The 16371-nt window shown below is 45.0% G+C and overlaps 1 protein-coding gene across 1 annotated transcript in view; it reads right to left on the bottom strand.

Moving 5' to 3' along the window:
* The window catches only part of IGSF5 (immunoglobulin superfamily member 5), a 47492-nt gene that overhangs the window by 15318 nt on the left and 15803 nt on the right, over positions 1–16371 (bottom strand). Inside the window, exons 3-4 of the mRNA XM_047099144.1 lie at positions 12000–12299; positions 721–861 (exon numbers count right to left, since the gene is read on the bottom strand). Of these exons, the coding sequence (XP_046955100.1) occupies positions 721–861; positions 12000–12299 (441 nt within the window). The remainder of the gene's footprint in view (positions 1–720; positions 862–11999; positions 12300–16371) is intronic.

Here is a 16371-nt window from a genome sequence, read left to right as displayed (position 1 = left end):
GAGGTTTTCCGAGACAAAGAAAGGTAAGGCTGTACACACACATTCAGCACTTGGAAAGTCCCAAGCCTTCTACATGACAAAGATCCTTTGGTTTCTGAAGTCACGAATGGCTGAACCTCACGACAAGCCCCCCCCCAATGTTGGTGAGCCCACCCCATTGTGAAGCCTGACCCCCAAATGAGGCCACTGCTTTCATATATCTTGGAGTCCTCGAAAGACTTCATTCAGAAGAAATGTGTGATTATTAAGTTTATTTGTACTATTTTTATTGGCAGACCTTCTTTTTCTTCCCACCACTATATCAACATTCACCTCCAAATGCAATTTGGAATTACACAAAATAGGAAATAATCTTTTCATGTGCTCAGATAGGTAGATACTATTCTAGATAAAAGCACAGCATCTAAGTGGCAGATTACAATGTCCTTCTATCCTCGCAAATAAGCACAGAACTCAAATAGTCAGCGTCTTTGCTGAGAAAGGTACTGTCTCTTCACCCTCTCAAAAGTGTGCAGATCTCAGTCTTTCTGGGAGTGGTTACAGCAAGCCCCAAAGGAATGTATTCCTTCTTCATAAAATCCTTTCCTTCTCTGAAGCCCGCTTCCAAATAAAGGGCACTCCAAAGGCCAATGCATCTTACAAAAGAGCTAATGACCGACAAGTGTTTGTACCAAACGTTCAAATATATACACAAATCTATATAAACAAAAAAAAAATTACCTTTTATCTCTCTCCCGGAGACACAACAGCAGCAGATTATTATAATCAGAACAATGATCAGGATCAAAAGCAATGAAAATGATACTGCAAGCAGAATTATGGCCCAGGTAGGCAATGATGTACCTGCTTTATCAATACTGCCTATAAAGTTGAGAGGAGAAAAAAAAATTTATTTAGTGATGCTTGCTACCGTCTAGGGTTCGTAATCACTATTTCTGCCGCCCTGTAAGTTAGATTCTGTTTTCCGATAATATTATAACCATTTAGCCACTACAGCTGGGTGTCATAGGTCAACTTCTCTTCAGTGTGCTCAGATATTCAATACTCTACAGGATCTTCCATTACAATACTTACTGCTGCCAATGAGCACCTGCTGAGTAACACGGTCCCAGTATTTGTCAGTTAGCGCCTCTATTGTTCTTAGAGGTAGAGTAGGCAACACAGGAAGACCGCTCCCAAGTGGGAGGAGTGATTACCTCACCCCAACATCCTTTATTTCGCCAAGGAATACTTACTAGGCAGCTACTACCAGACAAGACTGCAAGACCAGCATTTGGTTCTCCCTTCCACATTCCCACCCATCAAGGGTCCAGAGCCCAGAGAAAACGAGGCCAAACTGAAGAAGAGTCACGTCTAAGGGATTGTACTGCAAGGGCCTTCAGCCCCAGCCCACCCACACCCCGCCCACAGACTTCATTCCTCATCTGCTCATTGCTGTTTTCCATGGCTCTTTGGGAGGCACCGCCCTTAATGTCTGCTTTGCCCTCTTGTTGCATCCAGTAGTCACGGATTTGGGAAAGGGAACAGACAGGCAAGGTAGTGCCTGCAGAGAGTGAAAGGGAAGAGGTGAGAAGGGAAGAGAGAAGAAAAAGCCACTTTGATGTAGTACAGCGCTGTCTTAGCCAGAACTGTCCAACATGCTTCACACAGTTCTCTAAATTCAAATTAAATTAACCAGAATTATATACAATTAAATACTCAGCACCTCAGTCACACTAGCCACATTTCAAGTGCTCAGTTTCCACAGGTGCAGAACATGGTCCTCACCACAGGAAGTCCCATTGGACAGCACCGTGCAGCCGTGGGTTAGAAGAACCATACCCACGTTCCGAAGAGAGCCCTTATCCGGCCGGCATTGCACTTGCCCCCCGAACCACATTGAGGTCAACCCGCATTTAAGTTGATCCGTTCCAATGCGAATTGCTCTTCAGTAAAGTCTGTCACTCAACCCTGAGTGCTTGGTTGGATTCTGATTGTAAATGAATGCTATTGTATTGAATGCAAGTCATTAGAAAAATATTAAAACGATAGACTTCCTATGAAGGAAGAGAGGGTTTGTTTTTAAATGAAGAGACTAAGAGCACCTGGGTGGCTCAGTTGGTTGAGTGTCCAACTTCAGCTCAGGTCATGGTCTCATGGTCCATGAATTTGAGCCCCTTGTCAGGCTCTGTGCTGACAGCTCAGAGCCTGGAGCCTGATTCCGATTCTGTGTCTCCCTCTGTCTCTGCCCCTCTGCCACTCATGTTCTGCCTCTCTCAAAAACTAAATAAACATTTAAAAAAATTAAATCAACAGATTTCTAGCACTTTGGAACCAGAGGTTATAGTGGGAAAACAGTTCTTGGGTGTTCTTAGAGTTTTCCATGAAAATTGACCTTGAAATCATAATTTGCTAATCCTGTGTCAAAGTTAAATGCTCAGACAACCTTACAGGAATGGTTAGAGATGATCACTAATGCCCTAGTTTCTACAATCATCAACCACCTGGATTCTGACTCATGGACAAGAAAGGATTCCACTGCAAAATAACAAATGGACTGATCTCGAAGCACATGCTAAAATTCAGAGAACTCTGTACTTTGAAGAATTACATAATATAAAAAGGTACTTGTTTTCTGCTCTCTGTGCAAAGCCTCTCCGCATTACCTGTGATGGTTTTTTAAATTTCCTTTTTTTTATACATCTCCCATTCATTGCCACCATAAATGTTTGTGAAATTGGCAGCTTTCACCTTCAGTTCTTCTTACACATTTGCTACTATCTAAACTAAACTTAGTCTCCTCAAGGTCGAGGACTATGTCTTATTTTTCTTATACCCCAAGCACCTGGTACATATTGGGCACATTGGATGGATGGATGGATGGATGGATGGAAAGAAGGAAGGAAGGGAGGGAGAGAGGGAGAGAGGGAGGGAGGGAGGGAGGGAGGGAGGGAGGAAGGAAGGGTGGAAGGAAGGAAGGAAGGAAGGAAGGAAGGAAGGAAGGAAGGGTGGAAGGAAGGGTGGAAGGAAGGAAGGAAGGAAGGAAGGGTGGAAGGAAGGGTGGAAGGAAGGGTGGAAGGAAGGGTGGAAGGAAGGAAGGAAGGAAGGAAGGAAGGAAGGAAGGAAGGGTGGAAGGAAGGGTGGAAGGAAGGGTGGAAGGAAGGGTGGAAGGAAGGAAGGGTGGAAGGGTGGAAGGAAGGGTGGAAGGAAGGGTGGAAGGAAGGAAGGAAGGGTGGAAGGAAGGGTGGAAGGAAGGGTGGAAGGAAGGGTGGAAGGAAGGGTGAAGGAAGGGTGAAAGGAAGGGTGGAAGGAAGGAAGGAAGGAAGGAAGGAAGGAAGGAAGGAAGGGTGGAAGGAAGGGTGGAAGGAAGGGTGGAAGGAAGGGTGGAAGGAAGGGTGGAAGGGTGGAAGGGTGGAAGGAAGGGTGGAAGGAAGGGTGGAAGGAAGGAAGGGTGGAAGGAAGGGTGGAAGGAAGGGTGGAAGGAAGGGTGGAAGGAAGGGTGGAAGGAAGGAAGGAAGGAAGGAAGGAAGGAAGGAAGGAAGGGTGGAAGGAAGGGTGGAAGGAAGGGTGGAAGGAAGGGTGGAAGGAAGGAAGGAAGGAAGGAAGGAAGGAAGGAAGGAAGGGTGGAAGGAAGGAAGGGTGGAAGGAAGGGTGGAAGGAAGGGTGGAAGGAAGGGTGGAAGGAAGGAAGGAAGGAAGGGTGGAAGGAAGGGTGGAAGGAAGGGTGGAAGGAAGGAAGGAAGGAAGGAAGGAAGGAAGGGTGGAAGGAAGGAAGGGTGGAAGGAAGGAAGGAAGGAAGGGTGGAAGGAAGGGTGGAAGGAAGGGTGGAAGGAAGGAAGGAAGGAAGGAAGGAAGGAAGGAAGGAAGGGTGGAAGGAAGGAAGGAAGGAAGGAAGGAAGGAAGGAAGGAAGGAAGGGTGGAAGGAAGGGTGGAAGGAAGGGTGGAAGGAAGGAAGGGTGGAAGGAAGGAAGGGTGGAAGGAAGGGTGGAAGGAAGGGTGGAAGGAAGGGTGGAAGGAAGGGTGGAAGGAAGGAAGGAAGGAAGGAAGGAAGGAAGGAAGGAAGGAAGGAAGGGTGGAAGGGTGGAAGGAAGGGTGGAAGGAAGGGTGGAAGGAAGGGTGGAAGATGTATCTCCACATGACCCATCATTTTTCTGAGATGAATTGAGACAGATAGGGATAGAAAAGAATTCCCCAGAAAAGGCAGAGTTGGTAGGGGCAGAATTCTACCCTTCTCATACCACCCCTCCTCAGCCCCAGAATTGGAGCTTTAAAACAATCCAGGGTCTTCCCATCCAGAGAGTAATACAGATTGTCCACCTGCTGCACCGAGAGCAAAATCCCAAGCATCACCTGGAATGCTCGTTGCACATCAAATGCAGAGGCTGCCTCCAGTGGTGCCAAGTCAGGGGGTCTGCAATGGCACCCAGGTGATTCTGATACAGGTGGTTGGTGACCCACACTTTGAAAATACCAAAATGCAAACACTTCCCAAGCAACCTGCCACACAACAGCTTATGGATGTGATAAAAATAAAAATAATAACAGTAATAAGTCCAAATCCACATTTATGATCATCGCAATCTGGAGTTTAAACTCAGAGCACCATAAGGAAACTTTGCAACTGACAACGAGCTTTGGGCTTCATGTCAGTGCATCCAGCGAAATCTCATGGCCGCTGTTTACTTGTGTTCTACCGGCCACTGGCTCACTCGTCCACAGTTCCTGCTCCCTTCCCCCCCAGGCTGGTCAGAGACTCGGGATGCATGTCAAAGTGCTGAGAACACTGTAGGGTACAACACACACGTTCGAGATTGCTGACGTCATTCTAAATCAGTGTGATGAACTGTTTACGAATTGAAGTTTGCAAATACTAGCTTTCTTAAGGGAGCCAGCTGGGGTTAAACATTAAGATCTGGCTCAATATTCAAGAGATGGCGGGGGGGGGGGGCACCTGGGTGGCTCAGTCAGTCAAGCGCCCAACTCTTGATCTCAACTCAGGTCTTGATCTCAGGGTCGTTAGTTCAAGCCCCACGTTCAAGCTCCATGTCTGGCCCGGAGCCTATTTGAAACATTCAAGAGATAGGCTTGAAATTCACACTGGTGAAGTCAACACACATTTGCTGACTTGCCCCAAACATTCCCTATCAGGGCATTTTCCTCCCCTACTGGAGAAAATGACCAGTCTGCCAAGCTTCTGTCAACCAAGTCTTGACCGTGACAACCTTTCCTCTGATCTAGCACAGAAATAGCTGCCTATCCCTCAGGAAGGACTTATTTAAAGGAAGGGAAGGGCTACCCTGCTGGGTACTGTGATCTCACTCTCTTATCTCTTAATTTAACCACCGCACTCAGCAAAGTGTTGCCTGCACTCACCTAAAAGCCCCAAACTCTCACCAAAACAGCGACTGGTAACAGGAGGCACACGGCTCGTTCTTTTGCTTCTTATATGCTGTGACCACCCTCCACTGGGGGTCAAATCTCCCCTGGGGTTTCACACCGAGGGAAGACTTTCGCTCTCCCTCTAGTCCAGTGGGGCCCCCCAGACAGTATGGTGTATGCGCCACAAGGGGGGGGGGGGTAATTTGGTACTGGAGCTACACAGAAGAACTTTTCCTATTTGAATAACAATTTTTAATTTATCATATATGACATACATATGAATGCACACAGGCATATATATCATAGACGTCTTAGTGTGATGCTTTTTAAATGGTACATTTACAGTGGATTGGAAGAAAAGTAAATAATGGTCATCTACTGATGGAAAGCATGAGAGCGGGCAGAAAGCACAGAATCTTGGTATGACCTTGTCCATAATCCTCCATTGTACAGATAAGACACGTGGAACAAAGACACTCAGTGAACGCTGGACAACAGAAAACCAGAACAGGCTCGGTTCTGTTTCTCAGAACAGGAGAAAACCCGGTGCTGTGACTCTTGTCTATTTGTGTTGTGTGTCCAATTTGGAAGAATCCTTCTGGGAAGCTGCAGCCCAGGTCTTAGGGGAAATGGGGAGTCCAGGTAGGTGCTGGACCCTGACGTATGTCCAAGCAAAGGATGTGGATGTAATCGGTTCAAGGTGAATGACAGAGTTGCTGGAAAGGATGCACATGTGCACCTCGTGACCAAGGAAGACAATGTCCAAGTTGAGCACTGCTTGCCTTCGGCCCTACGTTCCCTCACACAACTGTGTACGTCACGGCCACAATCCTGAATTTCCTGTGCACCTTTACTCTCAGCTTCAAGGCTGTCCTTTACCCATCTGCGCAGAAAAGGAAGACAGTTCTTCCCAGATGCTCTCACAGAAATGCGCTGGGTTTTAAAAGGGCCTATAGAATTTCTCGAAACCAATTGGATCGATACAAAATGTCACCAGCGGCATGTGAAAAGGTGCTCCTCTGCTGACTGGAAGGGACACAGGAGATCTCTGAATCAATGAGACAAGTGATAAAAGCCGCCCCCCTCTCCTGCCCTTGGGCTCTGCAGCAGGGACTGTCCCGAGCACTTTAGACGTTTTAACCTGCTTACTTCTGACACCAATAACAATTGTGTGAGGTAGATATTATTATCATCTCTGTTTTACAGATGAGAAAATTGAGGCACAGAGAGGTTAAGTAACTCGCCTGAAGTCACACAGCAGGCAAGCTGGGAATCTGAGCCCAGGCTCTCTGGTGTCCACGTCTGTGTGGATAACAGCACTAATGAAGCTGGCTCAGGAGGCAAGGCCTTCAAGATTTCCCTGTGCAGGAGCCCCCAGTTCTGACTGCCCAGTGAACTGGGGCTTTCTCAAAAATGTCCATTTCCAGGCCCCGCACAAACCAATTACGTCAGAACCTTTGGGATGGGCCCTGAGCGTTCACCATGTGCGTCAAAGCTCCTGGAGGCTAACAGGCAGCCGGGAAAGAGAACTTCTGCTCTATGCTTCTGCTTCTCATTTAACAGGCAAGAAGACTAAGCTCCGAAGTCAGTGACTTGCTCAGAATCACATAGCGGGAGCCAGAGCTGTGACCCAGGACTGCCACTCCCGGGCCGTCGAAATCACCACTCCCCACAAAACTAAGATTATAACCAGGAATCACTGCACTCTACCGGGTGCTCCCCTGTCCCAACAATGTTGCTTTGTTGGAACGCTTCACTGGCCTGCACACCAAGCAAGAAAACAGAGGAAAGCAGGCAGCTGGGCGCACAGGGGGCTGAGAGCGCTTATCTGAAGGGGGGTTGTGCGAGGCGCTCTCACTTTCGGCCATCCGAGTGTCTGCAATGCGGTGTTGCTTCTGGAATCAAGAAAATCGATCTTTAAAAAAAAAAAAAATTAGCAGTACCCTTTTCAGGATGCTTCATCTTTCAGGAGTCAGTGAGTGTTTTATTTGGCTTGAACTGATTACAGGCTTCCTAAACGGCCATTGTCATCCTTGCCACGACTTACAGGGACTATTCCAGAAGTGAAGACTTCTTGCACTTTTAGGAGGAAATGGGTGGCAGGACTGATGCTTATCGATTCCTGAAGAAGCCTGCACAGCCCAGGCTTGCTGCTTCTGGGCTCTCCGGACCGCTGGCTGTGTTTCTGGAAGCCTCCCACGCACCAGCAGCCCGCGCTGTAATGAGGTCTTCAGCTACTAAAACTTGCATAAAATATACAACACGCAGCCAGCCGCCAGCTGCTCTGGATCTTGATGAATAATTTAGAAACAAATTACCCTTTTCCAAATGAGTCCCATAAAGTAAGACTCATTGCCAGGCGCCCACTGGGCTTCCCTTTGAGGCTGCGGGGACCCCAGCTGCCGTAACTAAGGCCTAACTCCCCCAGTCCCAGTTTACGAGGCCCCCAGCTGAATTAAACCTGATCAACGGAAATTAAGTGCTCCTTACCCTTCCCTACAAAAGAAAAGCTTTGCAGGCAAGCGAATCTCTAAAATCCATTTCTCCGGGGCATGATCCATCAGACCAGAGCTCTGTTGCAGTGTTACCTTGTTAAGATGTGCAGTTTCAACAGTCGATTTCATTGCATTTGGGGCTAATGGAACTTTCTTTTTTTTTTTAATCCTCCCTTTCAAAGCCTGGACTGTACTTTATCATATTTAAATAGCTTCAAAGCAAGCTGGACTGGCTCCTTGGAGAAATGGCTGATTCCAGGTAGAAGAGGTGAAATGCATAGGGACTTCAGAACATCATCTTACTAGGCTGACTGCTCAAAAACTAAGGGCCATGTCAAAAAGGACACTGGACCAGCTGGAAGGGATTCCCACTAGCCAAATATGGAGCAACCTGAACATCAAAATGAATAATGACAGGAGCAGATAATAGTGTATTGGATAAAAAGGAGTCCATACTAAAACTGTTTAAAAAAAAAAGAAAGAAAAGGAAAAGGAAAAAAAGGCAAAAGAAGTCTCTTCTTTACAGAAGACCACCAACTAACAAATATAGAAAAATTATGGAGCCAGAAAATCATTCTTTTACAACCACCATAGAAGCAACAGATTTAGGCAATGACTTATTGATGAACACAAAAGCTATGAGGTGAAAGACTGCCAGGAAATGAGACATTCATACAGTATACACTGATTATGTATTAATTATAAAGGAGAAAGGTATCATTACAACAGAGAAACCATTAACCAAATGACCAAATTCATTACCAATGATAGAGAAAATCGGCATCATGTGCCTACATGACAATACCCATGGCTTGCCAAGAATATTTAGCCCCAAATCAAAATAGGTTTATATCAGGAAAGACAGAAAAGGTGAGGGAGCCATTCAAGAGTAAGGGAAGGAAACAATACACCTGACAGCCAAAGGCAATGCATGGTCTTTGACTGGATACTGGTTTGGAGAAGAAAATCACTATAAAGGATACTTGGGGAAATGTGAATATGGGCTGTATATTATATAATAGTATTGTGTCAGCATTATATTTCGTGATGGCTGACGACATCATGTGTGGTTAAGTAGAATGCCTTTGTTCTCATGATACACATGCCAAGGTATTTAGGTATTTATTTAACAGAAGCTCTCAAATGGCTCAGCAAAAGAAAAAGCTGAGAGAGGGGCAAACAGGACAAAATGTTAACATTTGTTGTATCTAGGCAAAGGCACACAGGTATTCATTGTACTGGTCTTGCAATTTTTCTAAAGGTTTTAGTCGTTCAAAATAATAAACTGGAGACAGAAAAGCAAGCTGGGTTTGAATTCTCGTTTTATCTTCTTACGTCGTCTTAGCAGAGAATAAGCCAAACTCCCTTGAATTTAATAAGCTAAAATAAATTAATCTTGACTTAAAACCAAAGAAACGCAGATTTCGGTGTCCTTTGCCCTCAAAAGCATTGATAGGCACCAGATCCAGGTCAGAGATCTGCCAGCCCTGGATCTCCTTTCCCACTGGCAACAACCAGCTGGCACTGATAGAGCTGTTCCGTGCGGATGGAGCATGATGTCTGGTTCCCAATGGGCCCCTCCACTCCATCTTCTACCTGACACATGTATTCACTTATGCTTTCGTTTCTGTTGTCTGCCTGGTCTCTGGGAGCATCTGAATCAGAGACAAGAGGCAAAGTTTTAGCAATGGTGGGACAAGCTTGTGCTCGTTGCACCAAGGACTAATCCCCACAGTGCAAAGCACAGAACTGTTGGTACGGACCACAGGTTAGTCTCTGACTGGCTTTTTATAGGTTCACGGAGACATCGTCTGTGATGATGGGTTGACTTGTGTCCCCCTAAAATTCATGTGTTAAAGTACTAACCCCCAGTATTCCCAGAAAGTAACCTTATTTGAAAACAGAGTATTGCAGATGCAATTTAGTTAAGATGAGGTTATACTCGATAGGATGGGTCCCATAATCCAATATGAGTGGTGTCCTTATAAAAAAGGGAAATTTAGGGGCACCCAGGTGGCTCAGTTGGTTGAGCACCCAGCTTTTGGTTTTGGCTCAGGTCATGATGTCATAGTTCATGGGTTCAAGCTCTGCATCAGAATCTGTGCTGACGGTGTGGAGCCTGCTAGGAATTCTCTCTCTCTCTCTTTCTCCCCCCGCCCCCGCCCCTCCCCCACCTCTCTCTCTCCCTGTCTCACTCTCTTTCTCAAAATAAATAAATTTTTAAAAGATTTTAAAGGGGAAATTTGGACACAGACCAGCACACAGAGAGAGTATCCTGTGAAGATGACAACAGAAGTCAGGCTGCTACTTCTACAAGCCAAGAAACACCAAAGACCACCAGCAAATACCAGAAGCTAAGAGAGAGGCCCAGAGATCATTCCCTTATGGTTCCTGGAGAGAACCAGGCCTACCAACACCTTGATCTCAGACACTCAGCCTCCAGAGCTGTGACATAACATATTTCTCTGGTATAAGCCACCCACTTTGTGGAACACTGTTATGGAAGCCAGAGGACACTCCCCCATCCCCCCACGTGGCTGCCCACATGCCCACACAAGTGAAACGCAGAGCTGACAGGTGAGCAGATTCTGGAGACAGACCAGCAGGGCCATCTCTGCCATTTACTAGTTCTGCGGACACGGGCAAATTCCAAACCATACTATTTCCCTGTCACCTCGCCTCTGCAACAGAAGTAATAACAGGGTCCACTCATAGACCTGCTGTGCATGTTAATTCAGTTAACATCTGAGAAGCACTTAAAACAGAGCCTTTACTTGGCAAATGCTGTGTTTCTTCTTCCTCCTCTTCCTCCTCTTGCTCCTTCTCTTCCTCCACTTGCTCCTCCTCTTCTCCTTCTCCTTCTTCCTCTTCTTCATCATCAATCTTTCTCTGGCTATAACTTTGTTCTGAACTTTGGAAGATCTCAAGTAAAGGTGTTTTTGTAGTGGGAAACTCTTTGGACCAAGAGAGAACCCCTACCTGGCTTCTAGGTCCTGCTCTGCCCCAGCCAGAGCACAGCACCTCTCTAGGCCTCCCTTTCAGTCCTCTTTTGCAAAATGAAAGACTGAGAGTTGATCTCCAGTCCTGGCCCCACGTTTTCTTCTTGTTCCAGGCTGACAGAGTTCAAGCAGGCTCTGCAGCCCTGTAGGCTGTGTGGTTAGAGTTTTTGGCATGCCAAGGACCCTACAGTAGGTTCTCTTGGGAATCTAAACTCTAAATTTATGTCATTTAGTTGAGTTTTTAGCTATATTTTTTAAAATATAAGACGTGGTACCTTCAAATACACTGTGGATTTGTTGGGAGAAAGAAAGAAAGAAAGAAAGAAAGAAAGAAAGAAAGAAAGAAAGAAAGAAAGAAAGAAAGAAAGAAAGAAAGAAAGAAAGAAAGAAAACAAAGAAAAGAGAGAGAGAGAGAGAAAGAAAGAAAGAAAGAAAGAAAGAGAAAGAAAGAAAGAAAGAAAGAAAGAAAGAAAGAAAGAAAGAAAGAAAGAAAGAAAGAAAGAAACCATATGCTACTGAGATTGGAAGGAATCCAAGAGGGCCTGCACACCCTCCTCAAATATTAGAAGAGCTTGCCCCATACTGGCCAAGAGAATGGGATCAAACTGGAACAACAGATAAAAGCTACAGAGAAACACTGACTTCAAGTGTTTATCCCTGAACCTGATGTGTTTTATGATAATTGTCAAGGTTCTTAATGGTTTCCATAAGGAAGTCAAAAATAAAAACACTTGGGGTGCCTGGGTGGCTCAGTTGGTTAAGCCTCTGACTTCGGCTCAGGTCATGATCTCACAGTTCGTGGGTTCAAGCCCCACGTCGGGCGCTGTGCTGACAGCTCAGAGCCTGGAGCCTGTTTCGGATTCTGTGTCTCCCTCTCTCTCTGCCCCTCCCCTACTCACGCTCTGTCTCTCTCTCTCTCTTTCAAAAATAAACATTAAAAAAAAAAGAGACACTTGAAGATAAAATTTAAAAGCAAGTGGAATTGCAGCATCATTAAGCTGACACTAATTTGTCTCCATCACCATCCCTACCTAAAATCAAGGTCACCATACAATTCTCCTAGGCATTATTGACTGAGAGCACCCCATATGAAATATAAGCATGCAACAATATTTTTATTTTATATAAAGCAAAAGGTCTTCACTTACCCAGAGGAGGCTGAACCACAGTAAGATTCACAGTTACAGACTTGTGGGCATGCAGCCCTTTCATGGTGGCCACACAAGTCAAAGTCCCGTTGCCCTGTGGTGTGAGAGTCAGGACGCTCACTGCACTTTGGGGATTGTTGGGCTCCGGAACGGAATGATAGCTCGAGTGGCTCACGGGAACGCCGATATCCCAGGAAATACCTGGGGGCGGGATCCAGCCCCATGCGTGGCAAGTCACATTACAAGGTTCATCCTCCGCGACTACAAGGTTGCCTCCGGGAATGAGCAACGCCCCCATAACTAAAGAAGAAAAGAGAAATGTTCCAACGGGGTGACCACACCTCTGTTGGTTCCAGGTTGTCTTTAATTTTCCCCTTGGATCGCATTTCACGAGAGCCATCTTCCCGAGGCCAAACTGGCTGTGTCTGTATCGAGAACCTTAACTCAGGTTTGACCTGTGTCTTTATTTAGACCTGCCAGGTTCATGGAAGAAGGGGAGGTTGCTCACCAGAGAACATATAATTCCAGAGGAAATGAACAAAAATCAGGATCCAGGAGAATATGAATTCTATGGGAAAGAGAGGGCAAGTGTGCCTGCCAGAGTAGGTTACTCAGTCACTCAAGTGAAGTTGCAAAGCTGTCCTGGGCTCTCCTGGGAGCAAAAGCAAAAAGGGAAAAACCTTTATACATTCTTTGCATTGTCAGGAGAACGTATCTCGGTCGGGGTCATGGGAAGCAAGTTGCTCCTGGCCTTTGGTCGGTCAGATTCATTTCATTTTATTTTGGGGGTCATACATTTCTAAACAGAACTTCCTATAGTATTTCCTTAAAATGTTTTTCCAGTTGCAAATGAATTCAAAATCAAATCTAATATAATTATAACAATAATTGCCCAAAATTATGTACCAGAATATAATAGATAAATTAAAAACCTTACGGTTTTTATCAATGGCCTACCTGCATATGTCAATGTTCACACTATAAACAACCTATATGAAAATAGGACTTGTGGGGCGCCTGGGTGGCGCAGTCGGTTGGGTGTCTGACTTCAGCCAGGTCACGATCTCGCGGTCCGTGAGTTCGAGCCCCGCGTCAGGCTCTGGGCTGACGGCTCGGAGCCTGGAGCCTGTTTCCGATTCTGTGTCTCCCTCTCTCTCTGCCCCTCCCCCATTCATGCTCTGTCTCTCTCTGTCCCAAAAATAAATAAACGTTGAAAAAAAAAATTAAAAAAAAAAAAGAAAGAAAATAGGACTTGTGTGTGCTAATATTAATAAAATAACCTGAGGATTGGCTCCAGTAAAGACACAGCCTTAGTGAAACATCCAAGCGTCCAAATTAAAATATCCTCCCTGTTGTATAATATAATGGGAAGAACACTGGACTAAGAATCAAAAACTCAGTCTTGGGGCACCTGAGTGGCTCAGTCAGTTAAGCAGCCAACTTTGGTTCAGGTCATGATCTCAAGGTCCATGAGTTTGAGCCCTGCATCAGGCTCTGTGCTGACAGCTCGGAGCTGGGAGCCTGCTTCAGATTCTGTGTGTGTCTCTCTCTGCCCCCCCCCCACTTGCACTCTCCCTCTCTCTCAAAATAAAATAAATAAACATTAAAAAAAAAACCAAAACCCTCAGTTCTCAAATTGCCCTCACTTGGGCAATCACTCTCTGTTTTTAAAGGTCAGATGAAACAATCTGACTAGATCAGTGGTTTTCAAATGTTTTTGTTTCAGTACTCTTAAAAATCACTGAGGACTCCAAAGACATTTTGTTTATGTTCTATCAATATTTACCATACTTGAGCAGCACCCGGGTGGTTCAGTCAATTAAGAATCTGACTCTTGATTTTGGCTCAGGTCATGCTCTCATGGTTCCTGAGTTCAAGGCCCACATCAGGTCTGTGCTGACAGCATGGAGCCTGCTTGGGATTCTTTCTTTCTTTCTCTCTCTCTCTCTCTCTCTCTCTCTCCCCCTCTCTCTGCCCCTCCCCTGCTTGTACACTCACTCTTTCCCTCTCTCAAAATAAATAAATAAACTTTAAAAAATATTTACCATACTTGAAATTAGAATATTTATTTTTAAAGATATTTAAAATAACAATGACAAATCACTACATGTCACCGTGGATTACCATATTATGATGAAAAACACCTGTGTTTTTAACCCAATATAAATTATTGAGAAGAATATCATTGTTTTAGATTTCTGCAAATCTCTTTAACGTCTAGCTGGATTCTCATATCTGGTTCTGCATTCAAGCTGTTGCAATATATTCAATAAATGGCTTTACTGGAGTATATTTTTAAAACTGACTTCACATGGAGGTACCTGGATGGCTCAGTTGGTTAAGCCTCCGACTTCAGCTCAGGTCATGATCTCACGGTCCGTGAGTTCGAGCCCCGCGTTGGGCTCTGTGCTGACGGCTCAGAGCCTGGAGCTGCTTTGGATTCTGTGCCTCCCTCTCTCTCTGCCCCCACCCCTGCTCACTCTCTGCCTCTCAAAAGTGAATAAACGTTTTAAAAAAAATTTTTTTAACAAATAAATAAATCTGACCTCCCATGGATATATAGGTGAAACAGTGAGAAGGTTTTTCTTTTTTTTTTTTTTTTTTTAATTTTTTTTTCAACGTTTATTTATTTTTGGGACAGAGAGAGAGCATGAACGGGGGAGGGGCAGAGAGAGAGGGAGACACAAGGTTTTTCAAATAATCACATATGTTCCTTGATATTGTACCAACACTTGGCAAGCAGTGATTTCTTACAGGGTAGTTGCACTGTGGAAACTGAAACTATATAAAGGAACTCTCATTCTCTTTGACATACAAACCCATTGCTCTATCTGGCGCTTTAACTGACCTTTCACTTTTGCATGACTTTGTATCATTATACATCAGTTATTGGGAAAGACATCCTGTGGGCACAAGTGAAACGAGCGTAGGCAAGGCAATTCACATGTTAGTATTATAATGGAAGCAGTCGTGACCTTAAGGACCCTGAAAGTTCTAGGGGATGCCCAACAGTTCCCAAACTAGATGGGACTGGGTCAGCTTTGAAAGCTCTTCTTACTCTAAAATGTTAAATTTCCAACCATTCCTTTCCTCGATAGTCTCTCGGAGTAAAGCCTGTTTGCTAATGCAGGGATTACTGTAAATGCAACAATGCGAGGGAAATGGATTTGTTCCTTACATGTAAAGGGTTTTGTACTTATTCCTTCTTCTCCACTCACTGTTTCATTTGGTGGAGAGGTTTAAGATGACAGAAACTGGAAGGAGCGGTATTGCCTCAATTAATAAGGGACGATCTTGAACTCAAGTCTACTGGCCCTCGAAATACAAGGGGTCTAGAATTTGGTGTGTGATTTAATGGGCAGACTTGGCAATGGATGGACAAATGCAACAACCGGAAGCATTTCCTTTTTCTACACATATTTGTGATTCAACTTTTCCCACTGGCTTTCACAAAGCTTATCGCATAGTGCAATGAACACTCTATACAAAGGTGATGACTGTAGCATTCACACAGATCTAAGATGACTCTAGAGGGAGCTATGTAAGCTCTCTTTTTCTTGCTGATACATGATCTGGAAAAAATAAATCTTCAGCTAAACCATTTTAAAAATAACATGGATGTTTCCTCTTTCTTCAAGATTCTTTTCCCTTGAAAGAGATCTTGTTGCTCAGAGAACATTTGTTCCTCTGGGAACAAAGAGCCATTCAGACCACTGGAACCCAGGTAATACGACCAAATTCGGTGCCCGGTCTATGGGTTCCTTCCACATGACCTTGGGAAAGAATTTATCATCCCAAATGCTTAATCTTCCATGTGTATCAAAACTAAAAGCTACGGTAATTGCCAACCGACAAAAATGCATGTTTAGGCACAGACAACTTTATAGATGTGGAGCTTTGAGCAAAGCTGCTATAAAAACACATGGATCTATGAATTTGATGTGCCATGAACATATCAATTAAGTCATGCCTTTGGCCCTGTGTCCTTGAGCCAGGTGTCCCCCTCCTCTTTCATTTCCCCCCTTGGCCTAGCATCCCCAAACCTTCGAAGCACAGAAGGGCACCTCAACACGGAGTCATCTGTACAGGCTTTGCTCTTTCTCCATCTCCCCTCCCAATTCAAACCTGAACTTGTCTCCCTCACAGCACCTGGCAGCATCTCCAGGCCACTCATGTTATCCCTGCATGTGCATGGTCTACTCTTCCCGGGAGGTCCTTGAGGACAGGACTCTGTCTTCTTCTATCCATCTTTGAGTGCACTTCCAGATGCCCAACACAATGGTGTGCTCCTATCGGGGATGCGATTGGCTATACGGAGATGGCCATGACCCAAGTGCTGTTGTAAAGACTTTATTGGACCTACGCAGTTGAT

Source organism: Lynx rufus, unplaced genomic scaffold, assembly GCF_022079265.1.
Source record: "Lynx rufus isolate CCGP_SWC_20201006 ecotype Redwood Valley unplaced genomic scaffold, mLynRuf1.p SCAF_5, whole genome shotgun sequence".
Taxonomy (NCBI): Eukaryota; Metazoa; Chordata; class Mammalia; order Carnivora; family Felidae; genus Lynx; species Lynx rufus.
This window is presented reverse-complemented; position numbering and strand designations above follow the sequence as displayed.